Genomic DNA, 16,597 nt, shown 5'->3' with positions numbered 1-16,597 from the left:
TTTTATACCTAGTTGAAAGAACTCTTCTTTTTCCTTGCCTTTATGTTGAGCTGAGCAATGTCCATGCACAGCCTGCTGCACAGATCCATTCCCTCTCCCTAGCTGACCTTGGGGAACCTCACACACGGCCATTTCCACACGAAGATTCAATATCTTAATTCTCCTGAACCTCTTCTTTCTGACACTCCAACTCCACTCCATTTGGCTGTGTTCAAAGATGTTCAAGTTGCCATATCTTGTGTCCAGGGATTACAAACTGCCATGTCTTCCTGCTGGTGACTAAACTGCCATCCCGCTCCTCACTTCCAGACACTGACTCCTTCTTTCCTCAAGCTAGACTACTGATTTTTCCCACATCAAGTGGTATAAATTCCTCATTGTCTCTGATGGCAAAATGAGTCTTTCAACACTTCTGCCTGCAGAGCTACTACTCATCCTCTGAACATGTCAAATCATTCCACTCAGAGAGAGATGAGCTCAGCAGTTTCATCTTGTGACTGTTTAATGCCATTGATCCCAACACTGAACATCAGAACAAACCCATGAACAACTCCCATGTGTAACCCTTTCAAATGCCCCATCCTGCCAGCTACAACTATACACCAAACCCAGGTATGTTTATTTAACTGTCACTTCTCAATTTCAAACCAACTGTCCAACGAGTCCGAACAGATTCAAACAGAAAACCAAGTACACATTATCACAGAGGTTTTGGACACAAAGAAGTCACTCTAACAGTGATGCTCCAAGGCAATTAAGGCTTGCAGACCTGTATTGAATACCTGCATCAAAAAATAAAGATATGCCAATTGTAATCATACTCAATTTGTAGAGTTTCTCAACCAATAAAAAGGCCACTAACCTGTACAAGTACTTCGGATAATACAGTGATCTATAATTGGACTGCAGTTCACGGTAATCTCTAAGCAGTGGTGTGCATTGTGGTGCTGAGCAGATTTGTCATCAGGGTTGAACTGAAAAGGAAGAAAACAGAAATGTTGTATTTAACTGCTCAGACATTAAAATAAATTTTTTAGAAGAGCTGCTTTCAGTGAGATTCTTACCCTGATTGTCATATATCCAACATAGGCATCTTCAGAACCCTCCATAAAAACGAAGGTGGAATCTCTAGTGTTTTCTATTATAACTTTATCTGCTACTTTTCCAGGTGCTGTAAAGAGAACAATTAAAAAGTCTTAGTTTATGCTGCTAAAAAAAATCCTCAAAATACTTACAGAATTCTGTTTGAAGCAACAAAGGAAAATTAACACTATCGTTGGCACATAAATAGTCCTCCTGTCAAAAGGATCTTAAAAAAGGATGTTTCAAAGACAATGAAGAAGCTAGTCTTTAACTAAGACAATGTGGCACCAATTTAGTAATATCTAGTACTGTGAGAAAAACCTCCTCTGTTACAGAGCTGGTTTTTGACTCCTATTTACAATGAACAGCTTAGACATGGGTACCAGGCTAGAGGCAGTTTAACTCTGTTCCAAGTACGATTTCTTCTGGTATTCCAAACCCTTTTATTAATGCTAAAAACATTCATTCCATCACTGACACGAACCACTATTTACTAATCTACTCATGACCTACAAGTGACCTCCCCACACTTCTCAAACGTAGGATTTAGGGTTTTGAATTGATATCCTTATTATTCTTTATGAAAAAAACCAAACAAAACCACTTATTGAATTAGATTGAACTATACTACTGGCAGCAGGTACAAAAGGTTATGAAGTGGTTCACTTGCAAAATGCTGTAATGTGCCATTTGATTTCCTGTGTTACCAGTGAGGCTCTGCTCCATCCTTTACCCTTAATCCAAAGGCAGGTGATGTTTACATGGGGATGGCACAAGCCAGCAGAGGGAGCACCAGTTAACCTCAGCCACTGACTGCAATAAATTCAATGACGCTCATTCACAAGCAAGATCGTTTGCCTGATTCAGACCTGCACATTAAACATGCAAGCCAGAAGCAGCCCTCCCTCAACACACCAAATATAAAGGTGGATGTTTCACATACTATAGCAGATAACTTATCTGACAGCATTTTAAACCATTCCCAACACAACACAAATATGAGCAGGTATTTATCCTAAATTCTGTATTTTATTGAAAAGTCTATGCACAGGATTCCTCATGAGCAGATCCTTTTCTGTTTGTTGACATTAGTACAGACAAGCAGTATGTCCTGTTCTTTATCACTCTGGCAGAAAGATGTCAGTCAGAATGAAGCAACATTTACATTATTACCCAGCTTGTTCTCACTATCTGAAAGCTCAATCTCTGCTTTCATTACTGCAGAGCTGCACATATTTTAAGGTAGTCTGGCTCTCCTCTACACCACTATTCATTTAGTACCAGATAATGAAAAGAGGCTTTGATGAGGAGTTGTGTCATCATACAAAACATTTCTGTGCTTTGGTGACATTTCTATATATTCACCATGGTGCAAATGCAGTGGCATAAACAAATCTGTGTGTTTCAGCACACGGAAAGGAACAGCACCACAGGACTGCATGTGAACCAACCCAGGAAATAAACAGAGCCCCAAGGAGGATAAGAGAGCCAAAAATCAGTATCAGAACTTTCAGGATGGCACAGAAAAATTGCACTTCACACTGGATGCTCTGAAACACTATCTAACAGATTTGTGGAATTGTTTGCAAAGCACTTGGATCATGTTCTCTACAGACACCTTCCTCTCATCCCATGAGTTCCTCCTACACAAGTAGTAACTTCTGAGCTGGGAAGGTCCCAGAATGCCCATCACAGAACAGGCCAGTTAGTAAGATCACTGCACTTAGGTCTCCCTAGGAAAATAGTGAAGACTTCCTTAAGCATTAGTTTCATTCCAAATGCACCAATGAAATTCTCTGCAACATTCTGCTTAATCTTTGTGAAATCATCATTCAGAGAAATATCTCCATTTCAGCTTTTGGCTTAGACCACTTTAGAATAAAGAAACCAGTGTTAGAATTGGAAACGGAAGAAAAGGATCATTAATTTTGTAATCAAGCAAAACACAGCTCCCAAGAATTCAGTTTGCTGGAACCTAAGGGAGTCATGTTCCCCAGGATCAGAATTCATGCTCAGCTTAAGGACCATGGATAGACCATTTAGAAATAATGGAACAGAAAGCCTACAGTAAGGGACTGTCTAAAGAAATATACATTAACTGGATATTGCCTCAGAATTACTTAATTCCTCATAAGGAATAAAACAATTTCCCTTTTCCTTGCATTAGAAGACAAAAAAAATCACTACCTTCTGCAGGAACTGTGACCCTGTCCAACTGTACCAAGCAAAAACCAGATACTCTTTTAGATCTTACAGTCTACAAGATGTAAACCACAAAGGTCTAAACCAGTTCAAAGAAAACTTTCAATTCAAAATGCAGAATGGGTATTTGAAGAACAACTCAGGCATGTGAATGTACTCTTGCACTCTAAAGTAAAACAATATCTTTTATATTGTAATTTTTTTTTTATCAAAAAAAACCTTTACAATATAAAGTAAAACAATTGTAATAGTTATCTTACAATTTTAGATTTTTCCACCCTTAAAATTACAATAACCATTCCTATTTGTTTTAGTAATTTGTTTTCTTGACTGAAGGATCTTTTGATAATCCATTTTTATTTACTTGCATATTATTTAAGTCAAATGGAAAATGAAGGGAAAAAAATGAAAGCTGTAGCTCTAAAAATACACATTAAGTGAAGATTCTCAGATCAGGACATGTCTGCTGCAGAAACTCAGCAATTGGGTGATTTTGTGTCTTGAGTGAGATGAGCACACCATGGAAGGCTCCTATTCCTGCAGCAAACACCCCCCTCTCCAACCCTGAAAAACAGAATCCTTTTTAAAAATCCAAATGCATTTCTGTCTGCTGAACCAGATGCAACAATTTTCTTACAGAACCTCTCCTCTTGCTTCTTTCTTGGCAATTCAGATATGCCAGAGTACTAGTAATACTTCCAAAGCCTTCCTTTTGTAGCAACTCCTTCCCTCAGATTTAGAGGAAGAAATAACCCCAAAAAAATTAAACAGAACAAAAAAAAAAAAAACAACAACAACAAAAAAAACCCACAAACCAAAAAACCCCCACCCACCAAAAGACAACAGGCATTATTCTGTAAGCACATTTTGCTTATGTGACCAAGCAGAAGCTTCTTCCAAGCTCAAGGTATGTTAAGCTGCCTTTCTAATAATGTTGTGCTTCTTCTGAAGCCAGAAGAATAAACTATTAAAGAAATTTGAGTAGAAATGCAGAGAGATTTGGTGCTGCCTTAATCCCACCATTCTGAAAAGCATGCCAGACTGAACAGAGAAGAGGTAGCTCTCCAAGGCTTAGCGGTTCACTTTAATTTGTTTTCTTTTCCAGTCAAATGAAAATTGACTCTCTCTACAATGTCACTCACCATTCAGAAGAGAAAGTCTGAGGAAGTGAAGTCAGCAATGCCAAAAACTGAAATATAAATACATCTAGCATTGCTGGATTCCTCTTGGAGGTTTTGTTCCCCAAGACAGCTATTCTGTTACAAAAATACACAATAAAGATCCCTGGCCTTTAAAGGGCTGTACTTATGATAACTGTTTTTCTGAATAACTTAGGTTAATTCCAGAGGAAGGGAAAGCAGATGGCTTTTCAAAACTTAAAAGGAGACAGAGAACATGCAGAAGTTTACCCAGATATTCAAGATATCATTTCAAGTGTCATGAAGTGACTGGGAAATTTTATATCTTAGGACAGTGCTGATCCAGTTTCTCTAGATTTTAAACACTTCATGAATATGACCTGCCCTATTTTTATTGTAATCCTCCCTTCTGTGAAACAGAAGCCAGGGGTTATTTGTCTGTGGCCACATCTCCATTAGCAAGCACTGCAGCCTAACACAGGAGTGGCACTACAGAGGGAACCAGAGCTGAGGATCAGGCACCCCCAGCACACGCTGCAGGCAGGGAGGGGAGAAGGGACTGACTCTGCTCTAGTCCTCCCCACGTCCCTCTGACTGAACACACACACTGCCTACAGAAGGGCACTAGGAGTATTCCAGGAACATGTCTTGTAAATTAGTCTCATCCAAAAGGAATCCAGTTTGTCCTCCAAAAGCTCTCCACAACACAGTCCAAAGCACTGCAAGTGGGCATGTTCAGAATGTTCACTCCAGAAATGCAGTCACAAACTGACAAACTCACATACTAACACAGCCACATCTTGCAGATCTGTGGGGACAATTTTTCAGAATAACGCTGGAACAATCTGCCTGCATTGCTCAAAACCACTCTCTCTGCCAAGGCTGCAAAACCCAGGCAAGAAGTGCCAGAACAGTCTCACTCAAGAACAAAACAGTTGGTATGGAGAACAGTTAAATACCCAAAAAGAGAGACTTTGCAAAACAAAGAACAGATCCATAGGAAATACACCCACCAAAGCAAACAAAAACCCCTCACCCTTACAAACAAACAAAAACCCCAAACCCACCACCCTTAATAAAACCCACAACCCAGTAAACCCAACCCAGAGAGAAAGCTTCTCAAAAGCACAAAACAGCAGGTAATTCCCTTCCAGATCACCACAGGAGCAAGAGATCTGAGACCCCTTAACCAAAATCTCTACCAGACAGTAATACAGCCTGAATTCCTACCAGTTACATGCCATTGGGAATTGGCATGCTCCTAGTAGTGACATGAAAAGCAAGCAGCTCCACAATTTGCAGCCTGGTATATTATATTAACTTCCTAAACCCTTCCTATTCTCCAAGTCTTATTTCCTTCTCCATAAAGGTTCCTGTTCAGAGGAACAGTTGGCAGAGAACAGAGGAAGAACCTCCAGTCTCAGAATCTTTCTGCTGGATGCTCTCATTTCCTTCCTCAAGATGGAATTATGATACTGAAGAAAATGGGACAGATACTAATTTGGGCTTGTTGTCACTGCTGGTTTCTACTCTGGAGATGGGTTTTATATATATATATATATATATATATATATGTATGTATGGATGAATGAATGTAAAAGTTTCAACTGCAGTCCTATTACTGAATAAGCTTTCTGACAAATTCCATTTTTTTTCTCATAATGAAATAAAAAGATAAATGAAGTTATTCTGAGAGCTAGCAAGCAGACAACAGCACTTCAGTCTGAATCCTCAGCTACTTTTGAGTTAGTGATGCTTGTACAAAAGCTACATGTTTGCTAGGTAGATGAAGGAAGGTGGCCATTTATACTGGATATTTAATATATCTGAGTATCATGTTAATTAACATGGTAATTAATACAGGTTTGAGACAGTGATGCTCCCAGCTTACATACCTGCACCAATCATGGTGATTGGAGATTCTATATATATCCATTCATCAGTATATATACCAGAGTGAACAAAGATAAGTCCATCAAAATGAGCTTCTTGAACTCCACCAAGAGCATCCTCAATGGTGTCATAATACTAGAAGAAAAGGAACAAATTTAGAGTAATGTCCATTTCCATTTATGAGGATATAAGAAATAGTTTTAAGAACCACTTTATGAACATACCAGCATATTTTCTCTTCCTTTGTATCTTGCAGGATTACTGTAGAAGTGTTCAGCAAAGCCTGGCTTTACATGTGCTCCTTTGTACTAAAAGAAGGAAGAGAGTTTGTGAGAAGCTTGCAGACAGGTGGGCCTGAATGCACTAACAGGAGATCTACTAACTCCCTAATTAACAAGCCTTTTGCTTTTAGTTTGTCCCAGGAAGTAAGGATCCTATACTGACCTCCCACTCTAGGCACACAATTTGAAATGGCAGCACCAAAAAACGTCTGAGCCTAAGGGAATAATCAACTAAGCCAAGATCCAACTACTTACACAGCCATAAGCCTCAAAACTGACTGAAAAGCCTCATACACCTGAATCATTCCACAAGAGCTGTCCTTACTTCCATCTCTTGATTCTCTAGCAGCTAGCCAAAAAAACTGCATTTATATGGTGAGGAAAAGAGAATCCCATACCTTCACTAGTGACTGAATACTAAACAAAGAAGCCAAGTCAAGCATTTTTCCTCAATGCATGTCAGAAATTCATTAACCAACAACACATGGCATTGTTTGGTACATTCACACTGATGTTTCTTTCCCTTACTTATGTTTTCCTACTATCATGCCCAGCCATTTGTTCAATACCTTTGAAATTCTGGATTGGAGGTGCAATCACATTCCTTAAAGGACAGTTGTTTACCTCCAGTCAGGCCAGCTGTAAATCACTATTTAGCCCAAGTGGCATTACCAATATGTGTTTGGTTCACCATACACATTGGTTTAATAAGATATACAACAGCATCTTTCACACTGTGAGTCTCAGACCATGACAATCTTGTACACAAAATTTCAGTGTAAAACCCAATCAATGCAAAATTCCAGTGTAAAACCCGATCAATGCAAAATTTCAGTGTAAAACCCGATCAATGCAAAATTTCAGTGTAAAACCCAATCAATGCAAAACCCAACACAGCAGGGCTGGATACTCAAGGACTCCACTTCACCATGTGGTGTCTCCCTAAAGTATGCCTCAAAACAGGAAATAACTTCTGAATTCCCCCTACTGCACAATATCACAAGGATTTTAAAGTCTAAACCCAAGGTAATTACTGTTCGTCAGCCACATTTCAGAAGTGTGTGTTTTTACTTTTAGAAATACCCATGAATTTGAATATAAATGAATAAAACTGTTACCAGCTGCTGGAAGCTTTCTTTCCAGGGATTTGGATGTTCATATTCTTCTGGATTAATCTGATAAAATTTACCAGGTTCAGGATGCATCATTGGACGAGTGTACTCAAATACCTCCATATACAATCTTTTCCTGAGCAGAAGAGAAAATTAATTTTAATTTTCCATTTTAATCTTCCATTTTAATATAAAACTAAAGGGTAAAACCTGGGGTTTTTCTGAGAAGAATTTGCCAGTGACTGTGAATATGACCAAGATCAGCACCTACCACTTAAAAACAATGTTTTTGCTGTACTGACTTCTGTGACTTTCTGACAAAAATTTGTCTGTTTGATAAGCCAAGAGAAAAAGTTCTCAACATGCAATTTTCATAAAGAAACTTAAGCAGTTACATACACTATTTGTGAATCAAACTGTACATTAACTACAGCATTAACACTTACAAAAGCTAGTAGCACAAGGATAACAAAACTTAAGACCAAGCATGCCACCACCTCTTCCTCACCTTGCCAAAAAAGACTGAGAAATGCATTCAGTGAGAACAAGTGATGCACTGTATTCCAAAAAGAGTTCATCAGTGAACAAATTACAGTGGTTTAAAAAGAAGAAAACAGCACACAGCAGTTGGATTCTTTTCATTAGTGCCAGAATGCAAATAATTGCAGTGTCTGAGCCTGCTGATACTAAGCCCAGACCTACAGGATGACACTGAATCACAGAAGTCGTAATTCATCTGACAAGGCATCCCCAAAGCTGTCTTTAGGACAGGAAAAGGGGGTAGATCTGTGATGTTATTTTCTTATTATTCTTTTAGTCCTAATCTTTTACTTTTAAATCAAAGCAGCTTAAGAAACATGTTGAGGTTTTTCCCTTATAGAAAAGTACAAATTTAGTTCCCATTTATTAAAACTCTCAATAACCCAGGGGTAAACCAGACTCATGTGAGAAAACAAACCAAGTATCCAACCATTAAACAAAACAAACAAAACTCAAACCAAACAAAAACCCCATTTAAGTAACACTAGACAAAGCTCGCATCTAAGTTGAAGAAACGTTTTGTTCCTTCTGTGTGAAGTAACACAATCCCCACATGGCCTAAAAAAGGTTAAAGGGGGAAGAAGGAATGGCAACTGAAGGAACTGATTTTTTTATAACAGGCATTGTTTAACTAGTATCTACACTACTAGAAAATCAAGTTTTACTGTTTAATACATATAATACAAAAATAATGCTTAACTAAATCAGACATAATAAAATACAACTGGTTTTCCTTCAACTAATTGTAACCAGCATTTCAATTTTTCTATTGTACTGGCATCTTGAGCAGCACATCTAGTATTTCTCAAGATAATGAGGAATAGCTTTTCACTTACCACAAAATTGGATCATTAGCCAGCTCACTGAAGCGTTTACACACACAGGCTGCTCTACAGAGATCCTGCTCCAGCAGGTAGGAGAAGATCTTTAGAACCACTTCGTCGGGCAACTTCTCCTGAAGATACTGCTCTGCAGGTGCTGCTATTAAACAGTAATCAATACAAGGTTATTGACATATCTAGTGAGTTCAAATTCTGACTGCAAAAGATTACCAACTTGTCACTTGAAAGGTTCCCACTTAAAATGTCAATTATCTCAAGACAGTCTTTTTTTAAAGCTCATTTCTTCTAAAACCAAAGGTAAAAAATCTGTAACTTGAAGTTACAGACTTCAAGTCCTCTTTCCAAACTTCTAATTTCACCTTTTCTATTGGAGGACTCATTCTGCAAAGAAGTGCAGATGTTAAGCAGGCTACTGTGCATGTTCCAGAAATGCTGGCTTCTCACTGCTATTAGCTTTATTGTGGTTCAATTAACCCACATTATCTATACAATAATAATAATGCAGTCCCAAAGCCAAAATGTCTGCAAATGTTTTCAAACACAAAAGAATTTAATCAGAAATAGTCACTCTCTGGAAAAACTACTAGGAAGACTTCCTTGTTCTCCCACAATGAACACATTAGGGAAGAGGACATCTGGGATGTAGGAAATCAACAGCCATCAATAACTCCAAGTCTCCTCCTTCAACTTACTCCCATTTATGCTCTTCCTTTTAAAATGAAAAATCTAGAGCAGAAGTATTAGTCTTGCCAGATGCATTTGTTCAGAGAGGCTGGACAAAGTTGTATTCCGTGTCATTGTGTTAAACCCTGCTATGGACACTCCACAACCAACAGCTCCTTTGGGAAAGCCCTGCCTGCAGTTTGTGTTCTCACCAGACCCTCCTGGGGCAGGAACCCTCAGAGCAGGCGAGTTCTGCTTGCAAAGGGCACTTTGGCTAATTCCTTCAGGACCCTCTCTATGATCCTAAAGGCACAACCACACAGAGCAGCTTCCAAAGTTTGGAACATTTGTATGCAAGGCATTCAGAGTTTGTGCCTGCTAAATTCACAGCACAATGACATCCATGCAATGTCCCCCACATCAGATTTTCTTAGCACACCTGAGCCTGAGGAGCAGCAGGACTGTCATTTTGGCTACTACAAGAAACCTATGAAGTGACCTTAGGGAAGATGACCTACTAAATATGAGGGAATAACATTCTGAAAAATAATATCCATGTGAGACTTCACATATAAACAAAACAAACTGCCCCAGGATTCCCCTGGGCAAGACAGCACAAAGAAATGTGTTATTTTCAGCTGTAAGATGGAGAAGACAGAAACTGCAGGCACCAAAGTGTGACTATTTTAACCTGTCTTAAACTGGGGTCTGCAGACCATATCACCAGAACCTGTGTACTGTGACAGAAGTGATTTTTCCAGGGTATCATATCAGATGCTTACACCTCTGATCAGACCAGGTAGAAGAAATTCTCAAATATTTCTGAGATTGCAGTATCTTCCCTGAAAGTGTTCCTTATTGTGCCATCCTATGAATGTCCCCTTAGTGATTCCTGAGTGCCAATTTCATCTCAGATGCCAGAGATGCACTTTATGTATTGATGTATTTATGCAGTGACAGCTGCTCACAGCAGTATCACAGTTTACAGCCATGAACTACAGGTATTTGCCTCTTTAACCCAACAAAAATCTCTGCTGTGCCAAAGTGGTAAGTGCCACCACTCCACATGCCCACAGCTACTTGCTCCCACAGTATCCTATTCCTCCTCCAGTTTATTATGATCAGCTCTTTGCTGTAATCCATTGCAAGCTACAGAACTGCTAGCATGGGACACAAGGAAAGAAACAGGAATGAATGCCCAGAAGTTGGCCAAGAGAGTTCTCTTCTGCAACAGCATTGATGGCAGACTACAAAATTATTTTTATTCAAGAAAAAAAACAAAACAAAGCCTTATGAGCCAGGCTGAACCCACTAAGTTGGTAAAACTTACAAAATGCAAGTAGTCTGGAAAGGCCTTCTGCTCAAGAGACACTTGGGGGGGGCTGAAGCCTGAAGAGCTTAACAGCAGCCAGTAAGGGAACATGGCTGTACATCACCAAAAAATGTTACATGCATTATCAATGCTGGTTTAAAAAAAAAAATATCAAGGGTTTTTAAAAAGGTTTTTTTCCACTGGAAGTATAAAGGGTCAAACAGGCAGGAGCAGTTTGTTCTACAGTCCTAATTACTCTTGAAATGCATCACAGGATAATTGGACATTGCTTCTGAATTAATATTCTTCTGGTAGCTTTCCAGTTAGATGTAGTCTTCTACTGCCTTACTGAAAGCTGAAATCTTATACTGCAGATGCAAAACAGTAAATCTTCCCACGTTTTCCATGACCTGTCTTCTCCTTTTAACACAAATCCCTGAGGCATACAGTTACTTCCAGAAACAAACTGCAGGTTTTTTTCTTCCTTTATCTATGTTAGGACCTTGAATAAATTTTTATTAAATGGAGAAGCTCATTAACACAGTGCCTTCCCACTGCTCCAAACTTCATAGTCCTGTTTTCCTCCCTATGCTCGATTTCAAAATCAAAATTGAAATCCAGATGTGTTTCCTTATTGCAAGGGACAAGGAGCAACTTAGAGAAAGTTGCAAAAACACTTGAAATAAAAATAATAACAAAAGTTTTAAAGTCTCAATTAACCTTCTTGCCCCTGCAATTTTTCAAGTTGCATTTACTTGGAAACCTAGGCACTGCATTCAAAATGAAGATGATGATTTTACAGGTGTTTGCTATCCTCACTCAGCTTCATTCAAAATCCTGTAGAAGTCAGCAATTTAATTTAAATTGCCCTTCTGCTCAATTAAGCAGGGGTTGATTTAAGATTTCTCCACTCAAATCACTGATACAGTGATTACCTGGTGAAATTCTCCAGTATAATTTGAAAAAGCTAATTTGCTTCTTAATGTGAAGACTTCTCTGTATCCAAGAGAGACCAACATGCTTTTGTTCTATAAATCCACACTTCACATCTTGGATATCTTTTAGTAATGTGTCAAAGCAAGGACGTAATCAATGTGTTCTTCCTCTCAGTTTACAAAAATGAGCCAAAACAGTTTTAAAATGCTTGTCTGGCCACCAGATCAGAAGCATTTATATGTTCCTACTCCTGACACCTTCATGCCTACTGATGAAGTCAAGGTAACGGACAAAATGCATACTCATATTAAAAGAACCCAACCAGTTTTCCAAATAAGTGTCAAAACCAGGCAAGAATAAAAATAAAAACGAATTGTGAGGTCATAATCAATCTTTATCTTTGCCCTACTGTAAGTTGACAGTTGAACTATTTATAATTTAGTAAGTATTACTACACTGCACACCTGAAAGTTAGAAACACAGCTAGTTATGTCATTCAGTTTCCACAGGATATTCACAAAGCTAATTCAGTTTCAGTTTTGATCATTTAGCTGATAGGGACTAGCAAAGTAATACCAAGACAAAGAGCAGGGAAAGCTCCCTGAAAGTGAATTTCCTTCTTTGTACAAAGACAAAGAATGCCATCCCAAGAATCCAAAATTGTAAATTATGTCTTATATGGTTGCCTTTTTTGTCCATTTTAGTGGAGAAGATGGAGACAAATAGCTTTTGCTCCACAGGGATGTATTTAGTGAACATCTTTTCTTGTTAAGAAGCAGAAATATGTCAGAGACATAGCATATATTGTTCTTGGGAAAGGATCCTAGGAAATCAATGGGAAAAGAAAAAATCAATTTAAAAAGTCAGTAAGTTCTGTAAACTTATGCATGTTCCTAGTGTACAGAACAATCAGTGAGTGAGCCAGTAACCTCAAGTCTCAGAATGTACTGCAAATCCATAGTTCAGTGAAAAGAGAAATTTAAAATAGCAGCACTCCCAGCAGAACTAACTCTGAAATCTGTATTAAAATACATGTTTTTCTGACTCCTGGCTCCACTCCAGTTGGAAACTCTAGTTGACTGGCATTTCTCCTTTCAACTTCACTGAATTTTATTCCACTCAGAGTCTGTACAACAAGGAATGGATTTCCACCAAGGAATTTTCCTGTATTTCTAGTCCTTTGCCATCATTTCATCTACAGTTCTAAAATAAACACCTGTACAGCCCAGATGACAATACACAGTCACCACTCATGACAATCTAAGAGGCCTCACACCTACAACTCAGTTACAACAGCTATCATTACCTATGCCAACAAAAAATGAGGTGAAGGGGACTGTGTGTTAAAATAAATCTCACCAGAATCAACATTTGTACAAATTCAGAGGAATCTCTTAGAAATTCAACAGGGAGAGTAAAAAATAACTGTCACCCATACTAGGAAAGAGATTAACAGAAAATGGTTTGAGGAGGACATTCCTTTCTTACATTGCAACTGGTTTGAACACAGTCTTAAAAGCAAAATTGTAAAATCACTGTTTACAGTGATTCCTCTGTCAATTCCATGCTGGAGAAGCCTCCACAATCCCCACATGAGTTCAAGAAGCTAACAAATGGAACGCACAGTGAAAGCGTGCAGAATTCCTCAGGAAATCAGTGTCATTCATGTTGGAAAGTTACACACTTTCACTAAAGAAAGGAGGAGAGTAAAAGCACAATGACTAACACAGCAAAGAGTGAAAGAAATGGAAGAAAAACTAAGAACTGTCAAGAGAAACAGAATCCGTGACAAGACAATTCTGCACAAGGCTCCAGAGAGCCAATCAGGAAATGAATCAATGAAAAATGACACAGGGTTAAGTCCAATTGGTTCTGGGTATTTAAAAAATATAAATCTGAAGTTAAATGGTTCTTAAACAGCTGCTGAAATTAGAGAGTTGATCAAAGAGGGGAAGAATAAAACAAAGGGGGAAAAGGACAAAAAAAGACAACAAACTATGCAATGGAGAAAATTAGAAGCCAGAAAGAGCAGACCTCAACAGAAGACATGAAAACAGACCCAAAACCTTGTGCCAGCTGCTCAGCTTTAATTCACAATATTAGGGGAGATGTGGACTAAAAAAAAACAGAAGCAAGAAAAGCAGGAGAAACCACATCGAAGGGAGTTGGCAAGCACTGGTGTTGATTTTCCAGGCAAAAGTGACAGCAGATCTCCTGAACTGAAGAGTGTGTCAGGAGACAAAAAATAATAGAAGCAGAGAGATTGAAAAACTACACAGAAAAGAGAACAAGAAGGGGGTGTGTGCCTGTATACACCTACAAAGTGTGTGCACACAAATAAAATACACACAATGCAGTTATATACACATGTACTGGATGTGTGTTTATTATACAACGTGCATTTACTGTAGATGTGTGCAAAAACCTCCATACATTATGTATGCAGGTATATCTGGTTTTTATTGACAAACACACCAAGTCTCTCACTCTCTCCACAACCAAGTGCTATGATGGCAGACCCAAACTATCCCTAAAAATGCAAAGGAACAATGTCATCAATATGAGAAATGGTAATTAAGCATTGCATTATTACTGCTCCTAACAGCAGCTTAGATACAACTACACAGTACTATGAGAATATAAAACAACGAAAACATGCCTGCAGTGAAGCAGACAGAACAAAGGATCAGATTTAAAAAATTCTGATAAAACCATGCTACCAAATTTTAAGATCAGAACAAGCTTGGAGTTTTCTTTTGGTATTTTTTCCCCACTACTGTTTCTTAGTTGAAGAACATACAGAAAAATAGTTTAGAGACAATCTGTGTGGGAGAATGTGTGACATTAAAATTCGCTAACTCCTCTCTTGCCCTTTTTTTGTACAGAAGTTATTACCTGATAAATCCTGGGATTTCCCAGATACTCTAGCACGTTTTGCTCGGTGACCAAAGTTTTCAGTAGCTGAAGTAGAGGCACCCTTTGATAAAATAAATTAGAATTAGTGAAGTCATTAGATAACTTAAGAAAAATACTAGTTTCATATTCTTGAAACAGTAACATTTCCTGCACAATTAAATCCATAGAAGTTACCTCCATACTGCTCTTTGTAGGACAAGCTGTTCTTTTAGGTAGAAGAGTTTTTCTGCGAAGTTGGTATGGGCTGTTTTGTGCACCAGGACCTGATTCTTCTGCAACCATATCTGCAGGTACATCATCATCTGCAAACAAAAAGAGAAATCTGATAATTGGAATTGTAGTTTTGCTTTATACCAGGAAAATGCTACAGAAATTTTTAGGTAAGTACATAATCAGAAGGGTGGGGAGGAAGTGCTAGAGAGCAGAGCACTTCTAATAAAACAAAAAGTCAGAATATCTCAGCATACAAATCTAAGTTCCTTCATGTGTATTTTCCCCATACACACACAGCAGCTACACCAAAAGCAGCTTAAGAAAAAGCAAAAACTGAGGGTTTTGGTTTCCCTGCAAGCACTTAATTCGCTATGTCAATTCAATCCCCTCATTACTTCAAATTTTTTACCTAACACAATCAGCAGAATGAGGAACACTGAAGTGTCAATTATTAACTAAATGTTATCAAAAAATCCTTTAGTAAACATAGCACTTAGTACAAAACTCAAGACTGAGTTTTCCTCAAACATTTTGGGAATAGCTCAAGCCAGCACATAAAACCTTCTGTAAAATGGAGGCAGCTTTAAATACATACATTCTCTTCACCTAAATTACACTTGAAAAAGTAAGAGCATATTTTCTCCATGCCCTTTAAATAAGAAGTGCAGAAAGTGTCATGAGTATAATTCTAAAGGCTTTGATTCATTAGTTTCAATTTTCCCTGTTCATATATTTATGGAACATACTTGAAACAAGCAAGAAATAATTACTCATCACTGCATGCCCTATAACTAACATTACATTACAAAGCTGCAAGAATTTTAAAAAGGCCAGAACAAAAAGCATCTAGAAAAATAAATTAAACCAACTCCACTTAAGAAAAATATATACTTTCTGCAGATGCTTAACTGTGAGAAAACAATTCTGCATTTCCTTTCCATTTTAATTGCCTTTTTCTTCCTAAACTGGCAAAATGAGATGTGAAAATAATAGCCATAAAAGCAATGCCACAGAGCCAGCAGTTTTCCTGAACGCATTAGGTTGAAGAGACTAATGTAAAAAAACCAAAACAACACAACACAAAAAAGAACCAAATATGCCACCAAAACTTCCCAATACTACAGCAGTCTGTTTAAAAAACAAAGCAATGCAATTCTAAAGTGACTCATTCGCATTTCAAAATCTTAATCTCATGATTTTCCTAAGGGTTTCTGGTTTGGAGGTTTTGATCATAAATTACAAAACATTGTGCTTATATTGGATTATACATACCATGCAGCCTGAGCTGCTACATCAGTGAAAAAAACAACCAAAACCCCAAACTATTTTTCCCCTTCCTTAGCAGGTATTTATAAATGGCAACCTTGCCATGAACCATTAGAGATCACAACACTGCCACAACATCCAAATACAGGACAGAAGGTGTGCAAAGATGAAATTCACTGGTGATGTGTACACATCCACA

General features: G+C 38.1%; 1 protein-coding gene across 2 annotated transcripts in view; it reads right to left on the bottom strand.

Moving 5' to 3' along the window:
* FBXO11 (F-box protein 11) overlaps positions 1–16,597 on the bottom strand; it is a 70,073-nt gene that overhangs the window by 20,154 nt on the left and 33,322 nt on the right. The window contains exons 2-9 of one of the 2 annotated variants that reach the window (XM_074536908.1): positions 15,094–15,221; positions 14,899–14,980; positions 9,087–9,228; positions 7,717–7,846; positions 6,542–6,625; positions 6,320–6,452; positions 1,065–1,171; positions 863–974 (exon numbers count right to left, since the gene is read on the bottom strand). In XM_074536908.1, the coding sequence (XP_074393009.1) occupies positions 863–974; positions 1,065–1,171; positions 6,320–6,452; positions 6,542–6,625; positions 7,717–7,846; positions 9,087–9,228; positions 14,899–14,980; positions 15,094–15,221 (918 nt within the window). Of the gene's footprint in view, positions 1–862; positions 975–1,064; positions 1,172–6,319; positions 6,453–6,541; positions 6,626–7,716; positions 7,847–9,086; positions 9,232–14,898; positions 14,981–15,093; positions 15,222–16,597 lie in introns of both variants that reach the window. The other variant, XM_074536907.1, reaches the window with a different exon arrangement.

This window comes from Zonotrichia albicollis, chromosome 3 (genome assembly GCF_047830755.1).
Source record: "Zonotrichia albicollis isolate bZonAlb1 chromosome 3, bZonAlb1.hap1, whole genome shotgun sequence".
Taxonomy (NCBI): Eukaryota; Metazoa; Chordata; class Aves; order Passeriformes; family Passerellidae; genus Zonotrichia; species Zonotrichia albicollis.
This window is presented reverse-complemented; position numbering and strand designations above follow the sequence as displayed.